This window comes from Anser anser (assembly GCF_964211835.1).
Source record: "Anser anser genome assembly, chromosome: 5".
Classification (NCBI taxonomy): Eukaryota; Metazoa; Chordata; class Aves; order Anseriformes; family Anatidae; genus Anser; species Anser anser.
Window position 1 is genome coordinate 56,338,590 of NC_139725.1, and position 14,309 is coordinate 56,352,898.

Consider the following 14,309-nt stretch of genomic DNA (forward strand, 5'->3'; position numbering starts at 1 on the left):
TTAGAGTGGGAGGAGGATATTTTGTCTTGTCCAAGCCACCAGATACTAAAGTGAAAAAAACATAAATATTATGATTCAGTAAAAGTATCTGGGATCCAACATCAAGTATTGGTGAATTTTTCCGGTGAGAAAAACAACAACTGGGGACTAAGGAGACGATAATCCACAAGTTTAGTCTATTTTGTATAATCCGAGAGAGTATTTTCTGACTTCATCTGTATGGGACTTGTTGTTTGAAGAAGGAAGACTATCTAAAAAGGTTACTCTTAACTCAATGTCAATTTATATACTATAAAACTTTAAAAAATCCTTCTCTATACTACTAATCATAAATCTTCAGAGTTACTCATTATGTCAAATAGCACCAAATCCAGGGGCTCATTTCCCTTTTGCTGTTCAATAAAGTGGTGTTGGCAGTGGTATGCTTTAACACTTGCAATTTATTAACCTCAGAGGTGTTGTAGCATGAAACTAAAGCCGCAGAAAGGAGGCATTTAGCAAATTATACATGCTGCATATTTTTACAGCAAAGGAGTTCCTGCTGTGCTTTGCTTGCCTCCTACTTTTTATGATTATTTTCTCTCCCTCATGATAACTTCCAAGCATCACATACTTTGGAGAGATACTTCCTTATTTTGTGCTAACACTTTCTCATGTTTAAAAAAGTGTTACTTTCTATTTATCAATTACGGAATCACGGAACGGTTTGGGTTGGAAGGAACCTTAAAGATCACCCAGTTCCAACCCCCTGCCATGGGCAGGGATGCCACCCACTAGATCAGGTTGCACAGGGCCTCATCCAACCTTGCCTTGAAGGAGGCAAGGAGGCATTTAAAATATCCTGATTTTTAACTTTTTCAAATGCAGATAGTGAAGCCCAAGACAGACTTAACATGATGTTTTACAAGACAACATCCTGGCTACAAAGACTTGTTATTCCATGGGCTGAAAAGAAACATACAACCAGGGCAGAGGCCATGGTGTAGAGGATCTTGTTAGAAAGTATTGGGGGACATGAACATTTATTTCTTCCAGGTTTGTTGCTCTGCCGCTCTAGTTGAAAGAACAAGTTTTTTATTATTGTGTGTCACAGAAAGTGTCCATAACAATAGCCCAGCTTTTCTTTTATGATTTCTAGGAAAATCTCATTTATCAGTCACCTTAGTATTTAAACGCAGTATTTTTGCGTATCAGACCAAAAATGTTCAAGGCATACCTAAAGGCTCAATATAAGGGGTTTGCTCTGACCACGCCAACATGTTATCAAAGTCAGCTGGGAAAACTGTTTCAAAACTAACTTAGGGAGAAATTTAGAGTATATGACATTATATAATGTCGCTACTCATTTTTATCTTCGTTACTTCTTTTTCCCTATACACCCACATAGCCATCAAGAGGCTTCCCAACACTGTTCATTAAGCCACAGTGACAGGAACTGGAGTCTTCTTGTTCTGCCTGGCAGTATTGAAAGAGGTAAGAGAATTGATTGATCACTTGATTGGTAAAGTTTAAAAAAGCTCTTTGCCAAAATTATTTGTGTTCTGAAACATCCAAAATATGTAATCCTGTCATATTGGAGGGCTGGAGATGGAAGACATGGAAAGAACAGAGCACAAAAAAGGACCCATGTTCCTGCTTTTAAAACATATAAATCCAAACTTGCTTTATCTAGGGTGCTGATTAAGCTAAGGAGGTCTAGCAGCATTTTATATTAAGAACTGAAACTAGGTGCACACAGAATTTGAATTATCCTTTGTAAGAGACAAAGGCAGCCCCAGCACCCAGAGGTATCCAAAGCTGAGTCGCTATGACAGGGACAATAAATAGGCCTTTTCCTGCACACAAAAGCAGGCCGTACAGGAAAAACACAATGTATTCAGCATTTTAATTGTTTAAAAGTGTTTGTAACACAAATTAGCTGCTGCGATGCCAAGCATTTGGCCGCTGCCCGTCTATGACGAGCTGCACCCCCCCCAAATTTTCATTCCTACAGCATTGCAGGTCGTGCTTTCAAACAAACCACGGCCCCGGCCTGGTCAGAGCACCCTGCCACGAGGGCCGGCGGCGATTTTGTGTGGAAACCGAGGCGAGAGAAAGACCAGGGCCCTCCCCGAAGGGGTCTGTGTGTTTTTGGAGGGTGCTTGTGGGGGACACGTGTGATGGCGTCTCTCAGCACAACGAGGGGAACGGAGCACGGGAAAGGAGCCGGGGAGAGCGCGCAGCCCCCCTGCCTCAGCCCGCCGCCCGCCGCCCCTCAGCGCAGTCTCGCGAGAGCCGCCCCGCGTAGACGCGATGTCCTTTGGGGCACTGGCGGGGGGAGGGCGGGGGAAGGGCAGCGAAGCGAGGGGCGGTTTGATTGACGGCGGCCTCCACCAGTGGGCGAAGGGCACGGCCAGCCCCGAGCCAATAATTTCTCCCCGGAGCGAGCGGCGAGCCAATGGGGGGGCCGGGGGGGCGGGGCGCGCCGCTGGCTGATTGATCCCAGCTTTGGCGTTGTTCAGTCAGAGCGAGAACATTCTAGAGGTGAGTACGGGGCAGCCATTGCCGGGGTCCCGTCAGCCGCCCCCTTCTGCCTGAGCTGCGCGCCGGCCGCCGCAGCTCCCTCCCCCCTTCCCTCTTCTCCCCCCTCCTCCTCCCCCCTCTCCTCACAGGTGCCGCCGCTAACGATGCCCCTGGTTGTGTCTTGCCCGCAGATTGTCCGGCACTGCTGTCCCTGCTGATAACGCCCGCCTCAGGACGCCCGGACCCGGAGGCTGCGGCGTCCGCCTCCGCCTCCTCCGCCTCCGGCTGGATATAAGCGCCCCCACGGCCTCGTTCTCCTCGCACACTCGGCTTCGTCGCAGCCCGGGGCGAGCAGCGTTGGGTTTATGTCTTTATTGGACGAAAACGGTGAGCGTTTGGGCTGGGGAGCAGCGGGTGAGGGCGGTTGGAAGGACGAGGTCGGTGCGGGGCGGCGGGCGGGCTGGGGCGCCGCGTTGTTGACGGGGGGTGTATTTTTATGAAGAAATCTCCGGCACCCTTTTAGAAGGGAACATGGAGATACCTTCAACAACGATCGCTCGCCCCTTATATTTTTTAATTTCGTATTTTTTTTCAATTTTTGGGGCGGATTATTCCTTTGATTGTGCCCCCCCCCAGCTCCCCGCGCCATGCGACGAGACAAAATGGCGGCGGCTGGGCCGCGCCTCCCCGTGCTTGGGGGGTTGGGGGTGGGGAGTGGGGGACGCTTCTTTTGGGGGGGCTGTGCCGCAGTTACAGCCTCGCGGCGGGGGGCAGGGGGCGCCCGATCGGCAAGGGTTAGCCCTGGGGAAGGGGAGGGAGGCTGGGGGGGCGGCTAGGGAGCGTCCCCCCCTTCCTAGGGAGCGCATGCGTGGCTGGAGGTGACACCCACACCCCCCCCCCCCCGATCTTCTCTGGGGCTGACTCAGTGCTTAATTGCTGCATTTATGAGTCATCGCGGGCCTGAGCGGGGCGGGGAAACGGGGCTTTGAAGCTGGGAGGCTGTCTGCCTTCCCGCTTCTTCGGCTCTGCCCAATAAATATGGGGGGGGGGGGGGGTGCTTGGGATGAGGTGGCTTAGAGACCAGGAGAGGGAGCTTTAGTCTACAGCAGACAGACAAAAGCTGTAATATGGAAGGAGGGGAAACCACGCATTCTAAAAAGCTTATGCTCAGTCACCAAGATACCTGCTTCCTCAGTGCCTCTGCAAGCACGTGGTCAGATCACATGCTGGCTCTTTTTTAGACATCCTGGGGAAGGTAGCCTTGTGCTTGGAACAAAATTCGTGGTGCAGTTTTTGCTGAAGGGTAAAACTGCGTCAGGACTAATGCAGAATACATGGCATACACAAAGCACGCTTCTTGTGAAAGGATTTGTAAACCTGGCCAGAGGGACTCGGACTGTGTGGAATCGATAGGCACGCTCTTACACGTTAAATACTAAGGAGGCTATTTTCATGTGTCAACACATCTGCCGTTAATGATAACATGATGACGTGTCAGAATAACCATGCTGTAGTCAGGGTTGCCTGTCTAGTCACCTCAACCAGTTGTGGTTTACGTAATGCTAGATCTGATTATAGGGACACGCGTTAATTTAAATATGTAAATACTGCTTAAGGCAACTTTAATAATAGGATTCATCCTCCTTCCCCTTCCTTCCCCCCCCTTCCCCCAAGAAAAAAAATCAACTGGAAAAGCTGCTGCACTGCTCTGTACCTCTGCATTGCTAGGCTTTCTACAGTGAAGCAACTTATGTCAGACTTTATCAGGCTTATTGTTAAGTCAAAACTCAACAGAAGCTGCTATGAGAATCCATAAGTGAGAGGGAGAATTACCTAATTTTCAACTCTTTTCTACTCCGATCCAAAAAACTGGTAAGCCATGTAAAAATTATATGGGGCTACAGATTGCTGCTGCTTCATCTCACTGACATTTCTCAACATTCTGACGGGCTTCGGTTTATGTAATAGGCTCGTGCTATGATGTGAAATCTGAAACCGTTCCAGATTTTTCTCCCACTTCTCTCCCCTGCAGCCTGAAACGTACCACGTGACCCTCTCAGTGCAAGAGCCATTGGTCTTTGTAAATTGAGCAGTGTTCTTTCCCTTCGTTATTGATCATGGCACTCCTTCAGGAGTTAATTGTGCAGACAATATTCTTAAGCTGTTCAGTGGGTTCGGGGTTGTAAGAAAGGAGAGGGTGGAAAGCTCTGTGGTGTAGGTGAGGCAGAGTTACTCGGCAGTACAATTCAAGGCTATTGTCTTAAGCTTCACAAGTTGATGAAAGCCATAGCATAACGAACTCTACTTGCCCTTTCCAGAAATAGTTTCTTATGTTCCTTTGTAGTACGATTTCATTGGTGTATGTAAAGATAAATTTCACTTTTTTTCTGTTTATTAACACTTGCAGAGCTGTTGCGCAGCCACTGGTACCTGTATTGGGGAAACATAGCATACAAGCAAGAACCTTACAGCCTCAGTGGCGAAAATTTTTTCATGTCAGAGACCGAGAACTCTTGCAGTCGTTTATGTCATCCCGTCTTCTCCAGACAGAAGATACCAAAAAACTGCAATCAAAGATCTCTTCATCTTATTGATAAAGCTACTAATAAGGCAAAATGTCTGTCAACGTCAACCGCAGTGTTTCAGATCAGTTCTATCGCTACAAAATGCCCCGTCTGATTGCCAAGGTAACTTACTAACCATTAGTGGTAAGTAGGTAGGGTTTCAGGTTAGTAGCTCTTGATGTAGCAGAACTGAGATAATGACACTGAATTTAGCCAGTCATAGGGAGGGGGTGACTGCATTTTTCTGTCCAGAGTAAGTGCACATTAACTCTTCTTAAGAAGACACTTCAAAGCAGAACTTAGATGTAGTTAAATCAAGAAGTATACATGGGGTTGGGCTATTGTGGTCATTTAAACTTAAAAGCTTTTTTTTTTTTTAGGTTGAGGGCAAAGGAAATGGAATAAAGACGGTTATAGTCAACATGGTTGACGTTGCAAAGGCGCTTAATCGGCCTCCAACGTGTAAGTAGTCTGCAGTGACACAGCATTTTTTTTAAGGCTTTCACTTTTGTTTCAAGTGATAGTGTTAAATAGCTAATAAAGTATTAATATTATTTCAAGACTTGTAAGAAAAAGCGATTAAGGAAGAAATAATGATCAGGAAGGAGCAATGGCATATCTACTTGCAGTTCAATCAACAATAAAGACCCAAGGACTCCATTGATTATTACGATTTTTTTGCAGATCCTACCAAATTTTTTGGTTGTGAGCTGGGAGCACAGACCCAGTTTGATGTTAAGAATGACCGTTACATTGTCAATGGATCTCATGAGGCGAATAAGTTGCAAGACATGTTGGATGGATTCATTAAAAAATTTGTTCTCTGTCCTGAGTGTGAGAATCCTGAAACTGATCTGGTGAGTGCTCTCTTTCTGTGTTAATGGTAACAGTACAGAAGTGGTGCGTTGATGTTTGTGAAGGTGGTGCAGTGTTAAAAGCTGATTCAGATACCAATGAAGAGAAATCCAGTGACTTATCTCTGTTAGTTTAGTTAATTTCTAATTTTTAGTTAGTGAAATGAAAAGAAATCTAAAACCCATCCCAGGTTTTAGATTTACAGTTGCCCAGAACTTCGGAGCTAAATTGCGATGTTTAAACTCAACTCTGTTAGGGCTGATTAAAGCATGTAAACCTCTGGCTTAATCGTACGGAGATGATAAATAGCAGGCTTAGGTTTTAATGCATATCTGTTCTCTGAATCGTATTTTAACTGGAGTTTGTTCTCTCTTACAGCATGTCAATCCTAAGAAACAAACTATAGGTAACTCTTGCAAAGCCTGTGGCTATCGAGGCATGCTTGACACAAACCATAAACTCTGCACGTTCATTCTCAAAAACCCACCTGGTAAGTGGGTTCCTTTATTTGAGGGGAGGTGGTAAAGGGAACCTCTTTAGTGTGAGTGCTGTTAGTAGAAGAGCAAATGGTTAGTGTCCAGTAACTGTAAAACTGTTCTGGTGTACTGCTAGAGTACATTTGTGGGTTGGGATGAAGTATCTGTGTTCGTAGCTTAAATATGAGCAGTCAGTTCTCTTGTGTCCTTCTCAAGTAGCAGTATCTGCAGAATTTTTTTGCCTAAGTAGGGTGAAATTTAGTAGGAAGAGTTAATCAGCAGGTGCTCACTGCGGGTTTCCATTTAAGTCCGTGTGAAGCGGAAGGATAGTGTAGTAAACGTGAACTGTAATGGAGTTGTTTTTGCAAGCAACACTCTGTAGTAAGCATTTGGTTGCCTGCTGCAATTTAAGCTTGCTAAATTAGAAAAGTCTAACCTATTCCAGGGATCTCTGCTTCGTGAGGTCACTTGTTATATGGACTTGGACACCAGGATGAGAAACGAGACTTTCACTAGAACCAGGGGTTTTATGAGCTGTGTAGATTATCCTGTGAGTGCAGCTGGAGACGGGCACTGTGCATCACCTGCTGTGAATAAAAGAATCTGGATCAATTTACCTGGGGAATCTGCAGAGGTGTTATTGCAGGGAATCTATGGAATCGAGAAAGCTAATACACTACACTAATGTTCACTTTCAGAAAGTGGCGACACTAGTACAGGGAAGAAAGAAAAGGAGAAGAAGAATAGAAAAGGCAAGGACAAAGAGAATGGTTCTGTGTCCAGCAATGAGACACCTCCACCCCCACCACCAGAGGAGATTACTCCTCCACAGGTTGTGGTAAGTAGAAGGGAATGTGGGGAGATGAGGGTGGATAGTGTTTTGCTCTGGTTTGAAACATCAGATTCCTTGCTAGTCAACATCATATCAAAGTTGTACTATAAGGAGAAGTTAATCGCTGCAATAGAAGTATCCCTGCACATCCATTATAGTAGCTCTACCAACTCCTCAGTATGTGTGCTCCTTGCTAAGTGACAGCTGCACACTCCTCTCAGGAGACCTGGATTGTATCTAAATGATTGTAGTAGATACTGATGAGGCATGGCACGGTAACAACAGATGTCTACAGATGCACACCTAGTTACTTCTACTCTTCTCCATCAGCCCTTTCTCCATCTCTGACCAGCTGATCATAGTGTAACTTTTTCCTTCTGTAGGGAAGAGTCAGAAATACTCACAAAAATGCTCTCAGATCTGTATCTAGAGAAAACTCAACCTATTAATAAGTTTGTAGTAACACTGTATGAATCTTTTGTTGTTGTTTTAGGAGGAGGAAGATGATGATGATTGGGGTGAAGACACAACAGAAGAAGCCCAGAGGCGTAGAATGGATGAAATCAGTGACCATGCAAAGAACCTTACACTTAGTGAAGACCTGGAAAGAACAGTGGAGGAGAGAGTCAACATACTGTTTGATTTTGTGAAGGTGAATATTTATTTATTCACTGTTGAGCTGTAGTTTTGTAGAATGCTAAGAAGGAGATGAAGAGCAAGCTGCTTTTATATACACACACTGAAGTCTTCCAACTTTAGGGCTTAAACTCCTACAAAAGTACTGGTTCCACCATTGGTTGGGAAGCAAAGAGTTTATTAGTGTGTTAATGCAGGCTCCAGTGGCTTTAAAACATCTATCTGTACTATGTTCTAGAAAAAGAAGGAAGAAGGTGTCATTGATTCTTCTGACAAAGACATTGTAGCAGAAGCAGAGAGACTGGATGTGAAGGCCATGGGCCCTCTAGTTCTCACTGAAGTCCTTTTCGACGAAAAAATTCGTGAACAGATAAGGAAATACAGACGTCACTTCCTTCGTGTAAGACTTTTCTTGTTCTGCACCCAGTGTAACAACCTCATGTGTTTGAGATAACTATTCGGGTCAGTTCTGGATTGCTTTACTAGGGGAGAGATGACTTTATTGTAGTTTTTAAACCAGTACTTCCCAGCTTGGGATAAGTGCTGTGAGGAATAATACAAGCTGTTGTAGATTTTGCTGTCTCATTGAACTGTAAGCAGAAGCAGCAACTCATTCTAGAGAAGAAGCAGCATAATTTATTTGCTCTTGCTTTCCTTTTTTCCCTTCTCGCAATTCTAGTTCTGCCACAATAACAAGAAAGCTCAGAGGTACCTTCTCCATGGCTTTGAGTGTGTGGTAGCCATGCATCAGTCTCAGCTTATTTCTAAAATACCACATATTCTGAAGGAAATGTATGATGCAGATCTTCTGGAAGAAGAAGTCATCCTTGGCTGGGCAGAAAAGGTGAGTGGTAGTATGTAATGTGCCGTATATGTTAGGCACCTGCTTCTGCCATTCTGGTAAAATCTTCTGGGCAGATGTCTTCAAACAGTCATGTACTTCAGAATGATTATCTGGGAGAAATGTCTTTCAAAAATGGCTTGTTCAAGGTAGTGGGGTGAAGTTAGGCTTGGTGTATTGCAGTACGATCGCATACAGATTTGGCTTAAACACTAAAGGAATTTACATACTCGGTCTTTCAGGCCTCAAAGAAATATGTTTCAAAGGAGCTTGCCAAAGAAATCCGTGTCAAAGCAGAACCATTTATTAAATGGCTAAAGGAAGCTGAAGAAGAATCTTCCGGTAATGAAGAAGAGGATGAAGATGAAAACATAGAGGTAGGAAAGGCTCGCCTCCTGTAACTCCAGAATTACACTGCTCTGTACACTTCGGGGCACTTTGTCTTAGTATACTATAAAATAGCTCGCTTAATGTATTGCTCTGCATGTCGGCAAGTATAAAACCTTATGTCTTAGAAGAGCCAAGGGGGGGTGTTAGAAAAGCTGATTAAGGAAGAAATAGTTTTCCTCACAGATCAGACCAAGGTGAAATTTGGTAGCTACACTCAGCTGACTGCATGCATGTTTGCTCCTCTCTGTATTACTTGCTCCTGGTTGAGACCCTGCTGCTTAAAGACATGCATGTGCACCTCTAGTTGCTAAAGACAGGTGTGCTTGGGAGTACACACTAAGCATTCCTGACAGGTAAGGGGAACTCTCGACCAGGTAGATGTTAGCAACTCCTGACACTAAAGCAAAAGTGTTCTCTAGCACCCACTGCCATTAAGCACTAACAGGTACATCTCTTGTCTTCACAGGTGGTGTACTCTACAACTGCCAGTGTCCCTAAAGTTGAAACTGTGAAGCCTGCAAACAGTAAAGATGATGACATTGATATTGATGCCATTTAAAGTGATGCAAAGTAGCTTCCAGCATAATCAAACTTCTCTGCGTTTTCTGCCAGAAGTGTGACTTGTATGTGCGCAAGCTGAAATGGCTTAACATCCTGCTACTCTTTGTACTCTAAAATGTATCTTTTTACTGTGACTGGTCTTGTGTAACTAAGCCTAATACCAAGGAGTCAGCACGTCGGTGAACGGCTCTAGTTTGCGAATGGCATGTTCTATTTTGTTTTTCTAACTTGTGTTGGACACATACTTGGAGCACATTTATACAGTTGTGGAAATAAAGGATTTGGTTTTGGTCAATCTTCACTCAGGGCTCCAAACTTTGTTTCTTTTCCAAGTAAGTATACAACCTGGTGCAACTTACATCATGGGATCAACATTGCAATGGGGCTGGGTGTGATGGCTCTGTCTTGGACTGAAAAAGGAAGTTTGAGAGAAAGTTACTTAAAAAATACATGCCTGGCACAGGTGTTTACCAGAAATCACTAAATACGGGTTTCAGTGCTTGGACTAGTTACATCACTGCACTTGTGCACTGATCCAGGGGAGTGCCTGAATACCTGGCACTCTCCTAAAGTGATTTGAGGATGAGGAAAGGAAGAAGGTGAGATCAGTTCCCTTGAACACAGGAAGCCACACCGTTGACCTGCATAGCCATGGGAGTGACCTTTGCAATTCTAAAAGAACAGTCTGAGGATTAACGTTTAGGAGTAGACTAACTTTTGTACCTTTAAATAAGGAAACAAATGACTGAGCAGTAGCTTTTGACCTGGGAGAAGCATAGGTGAAGGTATGCCTGTTAAACAGCTCCCAGGGCCTGAACACTCTTGTAGCTAGCTCTTGGTGTGCCCTGACACCATGACTTTTCTCATCCATAACTCTGTTCTTCTGAAAGCAGAATTACAAGAAAAAAAGCATTTTATTCCTATGGTGAGATTTGCGGTTGTGGCATACCAAGGCCATGCAATGACCTGCTTTTTCTGTCAGCTTTAGCAGAGTTTAGGATCAGATGAAGAAAAATGTTTGCTGGCTACAATGGAACGGGCAAGAGCTTCAGGTTTTCCTCTGTAATGCAGTGGAGTGTAGGGCTGTCAGTGTACTGTTAGGTTGCGTGGGATCTGGGAATCAAATTGTCATTTAGCACTAGCACACCTGGCAAACCATGTTACAAAGATGGGCTGAAGGTGCAGTAGGTGATGCGTTCTTGTCTTCCTTTACACAGGTATTTTATTGCAATTGTACAAAATGTGACTTTAAATACAAATGCGACTAGTCGTGGGATTGATTTATTTTTTATTCTAAAAGTATATTTGTTCTTGCTGCTTAAAAACAAGGTTTGTATTTCAAAACTACATTGTTAATTCTGGCTGGATTCAAAAGGTTGTAGTAAATGGAGTTAGTATCAGGCTGGTGCTCAGTCACTAGAGAGTTCTACAGGGCTCCGTTCTAGAGCCAGTTCTCTTCAATGCTTTCATAAATGATGCTAAAGCTAGGCCTGGTACAGAGATCTTGACAAATAGGAGGGCTGGGCAGAGGGGCTCACTCATTAGGAGCAGAGGGGCGGACGCTGAGCTCTGCTCTCTGGGGACAGCGACAGGACCCGAGGGAACGGCATGGAGCTGGGACAGGGGAGGGTCAGGCTGGGGGTTAGGGAAAGGTTCTGCACCCAGAGGGTGGTCGGGCACTGGGACAGGCTCCCCAGGGCATGGGGGAACACTGCTCTCGGGCATGTGGTCTCATTTTTGGGTGGTCCCGTGTGGAGCCAGGAGTTGGACTTCATGACTCTTGTGGGTCCCTTCCAACTCAGGATATTTTGTGATCTGATCTATGATACTTCAGAGTGGAGTTTCAGCCATGGTCTTCATGCTAGCTTGTATCAATAGGCTGGACGGACCTAAGCAATGCTCAGAAAGAGGAATTCACAATTATCTCCCGGCCAGGTTGGTGAAATGGATATAGGACTTTCCTTTCGTAAGTGGTTCCCCCCGGCAGTCACTTAATGTTTCATTGGGAGGTGGGTGCTTGTACATTGGCAAATTCCCTGGGCAGAGGTTTGAGTTTGCTTTGCCTTTCTGAGCAGAATTTCTGCTTGTGAAGGAAATGAGAAGCCTCGCACATTCCCAGGGTCACTTGTCATCAGTAGTGCTGAGAAATACTGAGGCCCCTTAATTCAGACCACACGAGAGTTCTCTGCAGGATGGGCAGTGCCATCTCCGAGTTCATCAAGCCTGATTCCTAGGGAGGGTAAGTCAGCACCGTTTACCAAAGTAATCTCTCATTCCACGCTGACAGTTTGAGATGAGGCTTTGCAGATCCGGGTTGACTCCCTGTCCAGAATGTGACTGGGAGACTTGTTTGAGGCATGGTTGATGTGGGGCTGGCTGTTACCAGCTGTGATACCCTGAAGTCTCAGGGTGGTGGTAGTTTCGTTTTGGAACGGGTTTGATTGTAATTGTAGGCTGCCACCAAAGGGGATTATCTCTTTTTTCCACCCCAGACTCAGTGGCCAGCAAGTTAACCTGTTCCCTTCAGTAGGGAAATTGGGAAATACTTTTCTACGGGATTAGCGAATTGATGAAATCCTAGCAAAGCTGTATGAGGTAGGCTTGGTGCAAACAGGGTGGGAGCATTCAGCGAGTGTTCTTTCTGTGGTAGCCCACAGGGGGATCAGATTAAGCGTACAATAAAGCTGTACCCTCATACTCAGATGTGTGGTTCTACAAATGATGCACCCACCGCTAGCAGAGGGCGAGACTCCTGGTGCTGTGCTGCACTTCACATCCCATCTTCACACACGTATTGATGTTCCCATCTCAGAGGGTTAACTGGGGATTCCACCAGCTAACAAACACGGGTGTTCAGTTTGTTAGCATTCCTTTAGGGAAGGAAAAAGTCTGACTTAGGAGGTTTCTGAGCCTTTGAATTTATTGCTGCTGCTATCTGATTACAAGTAACGAGTACAAATTCAAAATGCAGCTTGGTATTCAGATGCAATCTTCTCGAAACTTCAGAGAAACTCCCGGTACCTGGAGAGGAAACCGTAGGTGTTGGGTGACCTCCCTCGCTCTGTACCATAGCGAACGCACTGATTTCGCAGGAGGAAAGTCTAGCAGCAGGTCCATTAGCTTGGCTTCATAAACCTTCATCTTCCTCCACGAGCCTGCGATCTGGAGCCTTAGCACACCTCAACAGCCTTCAGCAGCAGCCAGCACAACGGGAGCAGCTCGGCTGATGGGCTCGCTTGGGGCAGCACAGACGAAAGGAGCTCAGAGGTTTGAACCGGGGTGTGAAATCCTGATGGTTGTTGTATGTATAAGAAATAAAATTGCTTGTTTTCACTTTTAGCAGCTAGAGTTTAACATTTTTCATTAGAGGTCAGGGCCTCGCTCAGCCAGATACGGTAGCCGTGTATACCAGGGTGCTCTTTGCTCCCAAGAGTGTGTAGCTCAAGGCTTGTAGCGAGGCAGTGGCTAAAGATAAGGGAGAAGTGATTTGAAGTGGTTGCAGTGGCATAATAACACACTCAGTGCTTATATTCACCCTTGCTGTGGTAGTGGCTGTCCCAGCCAGCACAACCACAGTGCAAAGCTTCCCAAGAGGTCATCTTTACAAACAGGGTGCAGTTCGCGCCGTGGGGTCACTCGCAGGAGGCATTACAAAAGCAGAGCCAGTTGTCTCTGTGCGCTCTGTGTGACTTCTCTACCTCATGCTGTTCCCCCCACCCCAGCCCCTGTCATTCAGGGAGGTCACGGCGTTCTCTACAGGACAAGGATATCTTTGCCCTGTCTTAACATAGCAAAGCGAAAACCAAATTATCAGGCGCGTTGCCCAAACGCATTCCTGTGTCCTGGTCTTATTTTTATGCACAAGACTATCCTATCCTTCCTGCTCAGAACTTCCCTGTTCTTTGGGCTGAGACGCTCACTAGGAGATCCTAATCTCCGCCGATGTCTCCAGCTCAGTCGATACGTTGCTGTCCAGATACGCCACAGAGTTAACAAGCTGATTTATATCCGATGGGGTAATGCTTAGCACATGGGAGTGTTCCAGTTGTGCAAGTTCGACACCTTGATGTTTGAAAAGCAGAGGTATTAGAGGAGAGCAGTTGATATGGCGATCTGTAACAAAGCTGTCTTCTCATTTGTTGGCTGCCATGCAGCAATAAAGATCACGGCAGTTCTGTGTCCCCGGTGATTGGAAGTGGCAAGGACAGAAATAACAGAAGTAGCTGACCCACCAATTAGTTTTCCAAAGTGTGGCAGCTATTTTTTTTCTCAAACACTACTCAGAAAGAGCCTTGGAGGCTTGCTGCTGAGAATTGACTCCTCAGCATTCGGTAACACCACCGAGCCATGGAGCTGTAGAACAGACAACCCAGAAGGAAAGACAATAAAAAGCAGCCTGAAAACATTGCTCTTTAAAGTCTTATCTGTGAAACACTCTGTGTGTGCTTAACTTTCAGCTTAGGTTTTATAAATTTAGTGGAGTCATTGAGACTGATTACTTATGTGCTCGGCAGGCTGATTGTGTTGTCAGCATTTTGAAGACACTCACCTTGTTCCGTGGAGGTGCCAGAGTCTCCTGACGTGGAGCTGGTGAGGAGCAGTTGGAAGAGTCTGGTTACGCAGCAGACCAAATTCTCCTTGAGGTGGTAGAG

General features: G+C 45.5%; 1 protein-coding gene across 5 annotated transcripts; it reads left to right on the forward strand.

Annotated features, from left to right (window-relative positions):
* Positions 1-2,394: 2,394 nt before the first annotated feature.
* Positions 2,395-9,958, forward strand: EIF5 (eukaryotic translation initiation factor 5). Of its 5 annotated transcripts, none has more exons than XM_083837314.1 (13): positions 2,395-2,523; positions 2,694-2,889; positions 4,177-4,374; positions 4,910-5,189; positions 5,447-5,528; positions 5,751-5,923; positions 6,300-6,411; positions 7,096-7,235; positions 7,723-7,881; positions 8,104-8,265; positions 8,545-8,709; positions 8,949-9,083; positions 9,563-9,958. In XM_083837314.1, the coding sequence occupies exons 4-13, from the start codon at positions 5,118-5,120 to the stop codon at positions 9,653-9,655; spliced, it is 1,293 nt and encodes a 430-aa protein (XP_083693440.1). In that variant the 5' UTR covers positions 2,395-2,523; positions 2,694-2,889; positions 4,177-4,374; positions 4,910-5,117; the 3' UTR covers positions 9,656-9,958. The 5 variants fall into 5 exon arrangements, with proteins under 5 accessions (XP_083693440.1, XP_083693441.1, XP_083693437.1 ...); XM_083837315.1 differs by having other exon boundaries at positions 4,231-4,374; XM_083837311.1 differs by lacking the exon at positions 4,177-4,374.
* Positions 9,959-14,309: the final 4,351 nt, after the last annotated feature.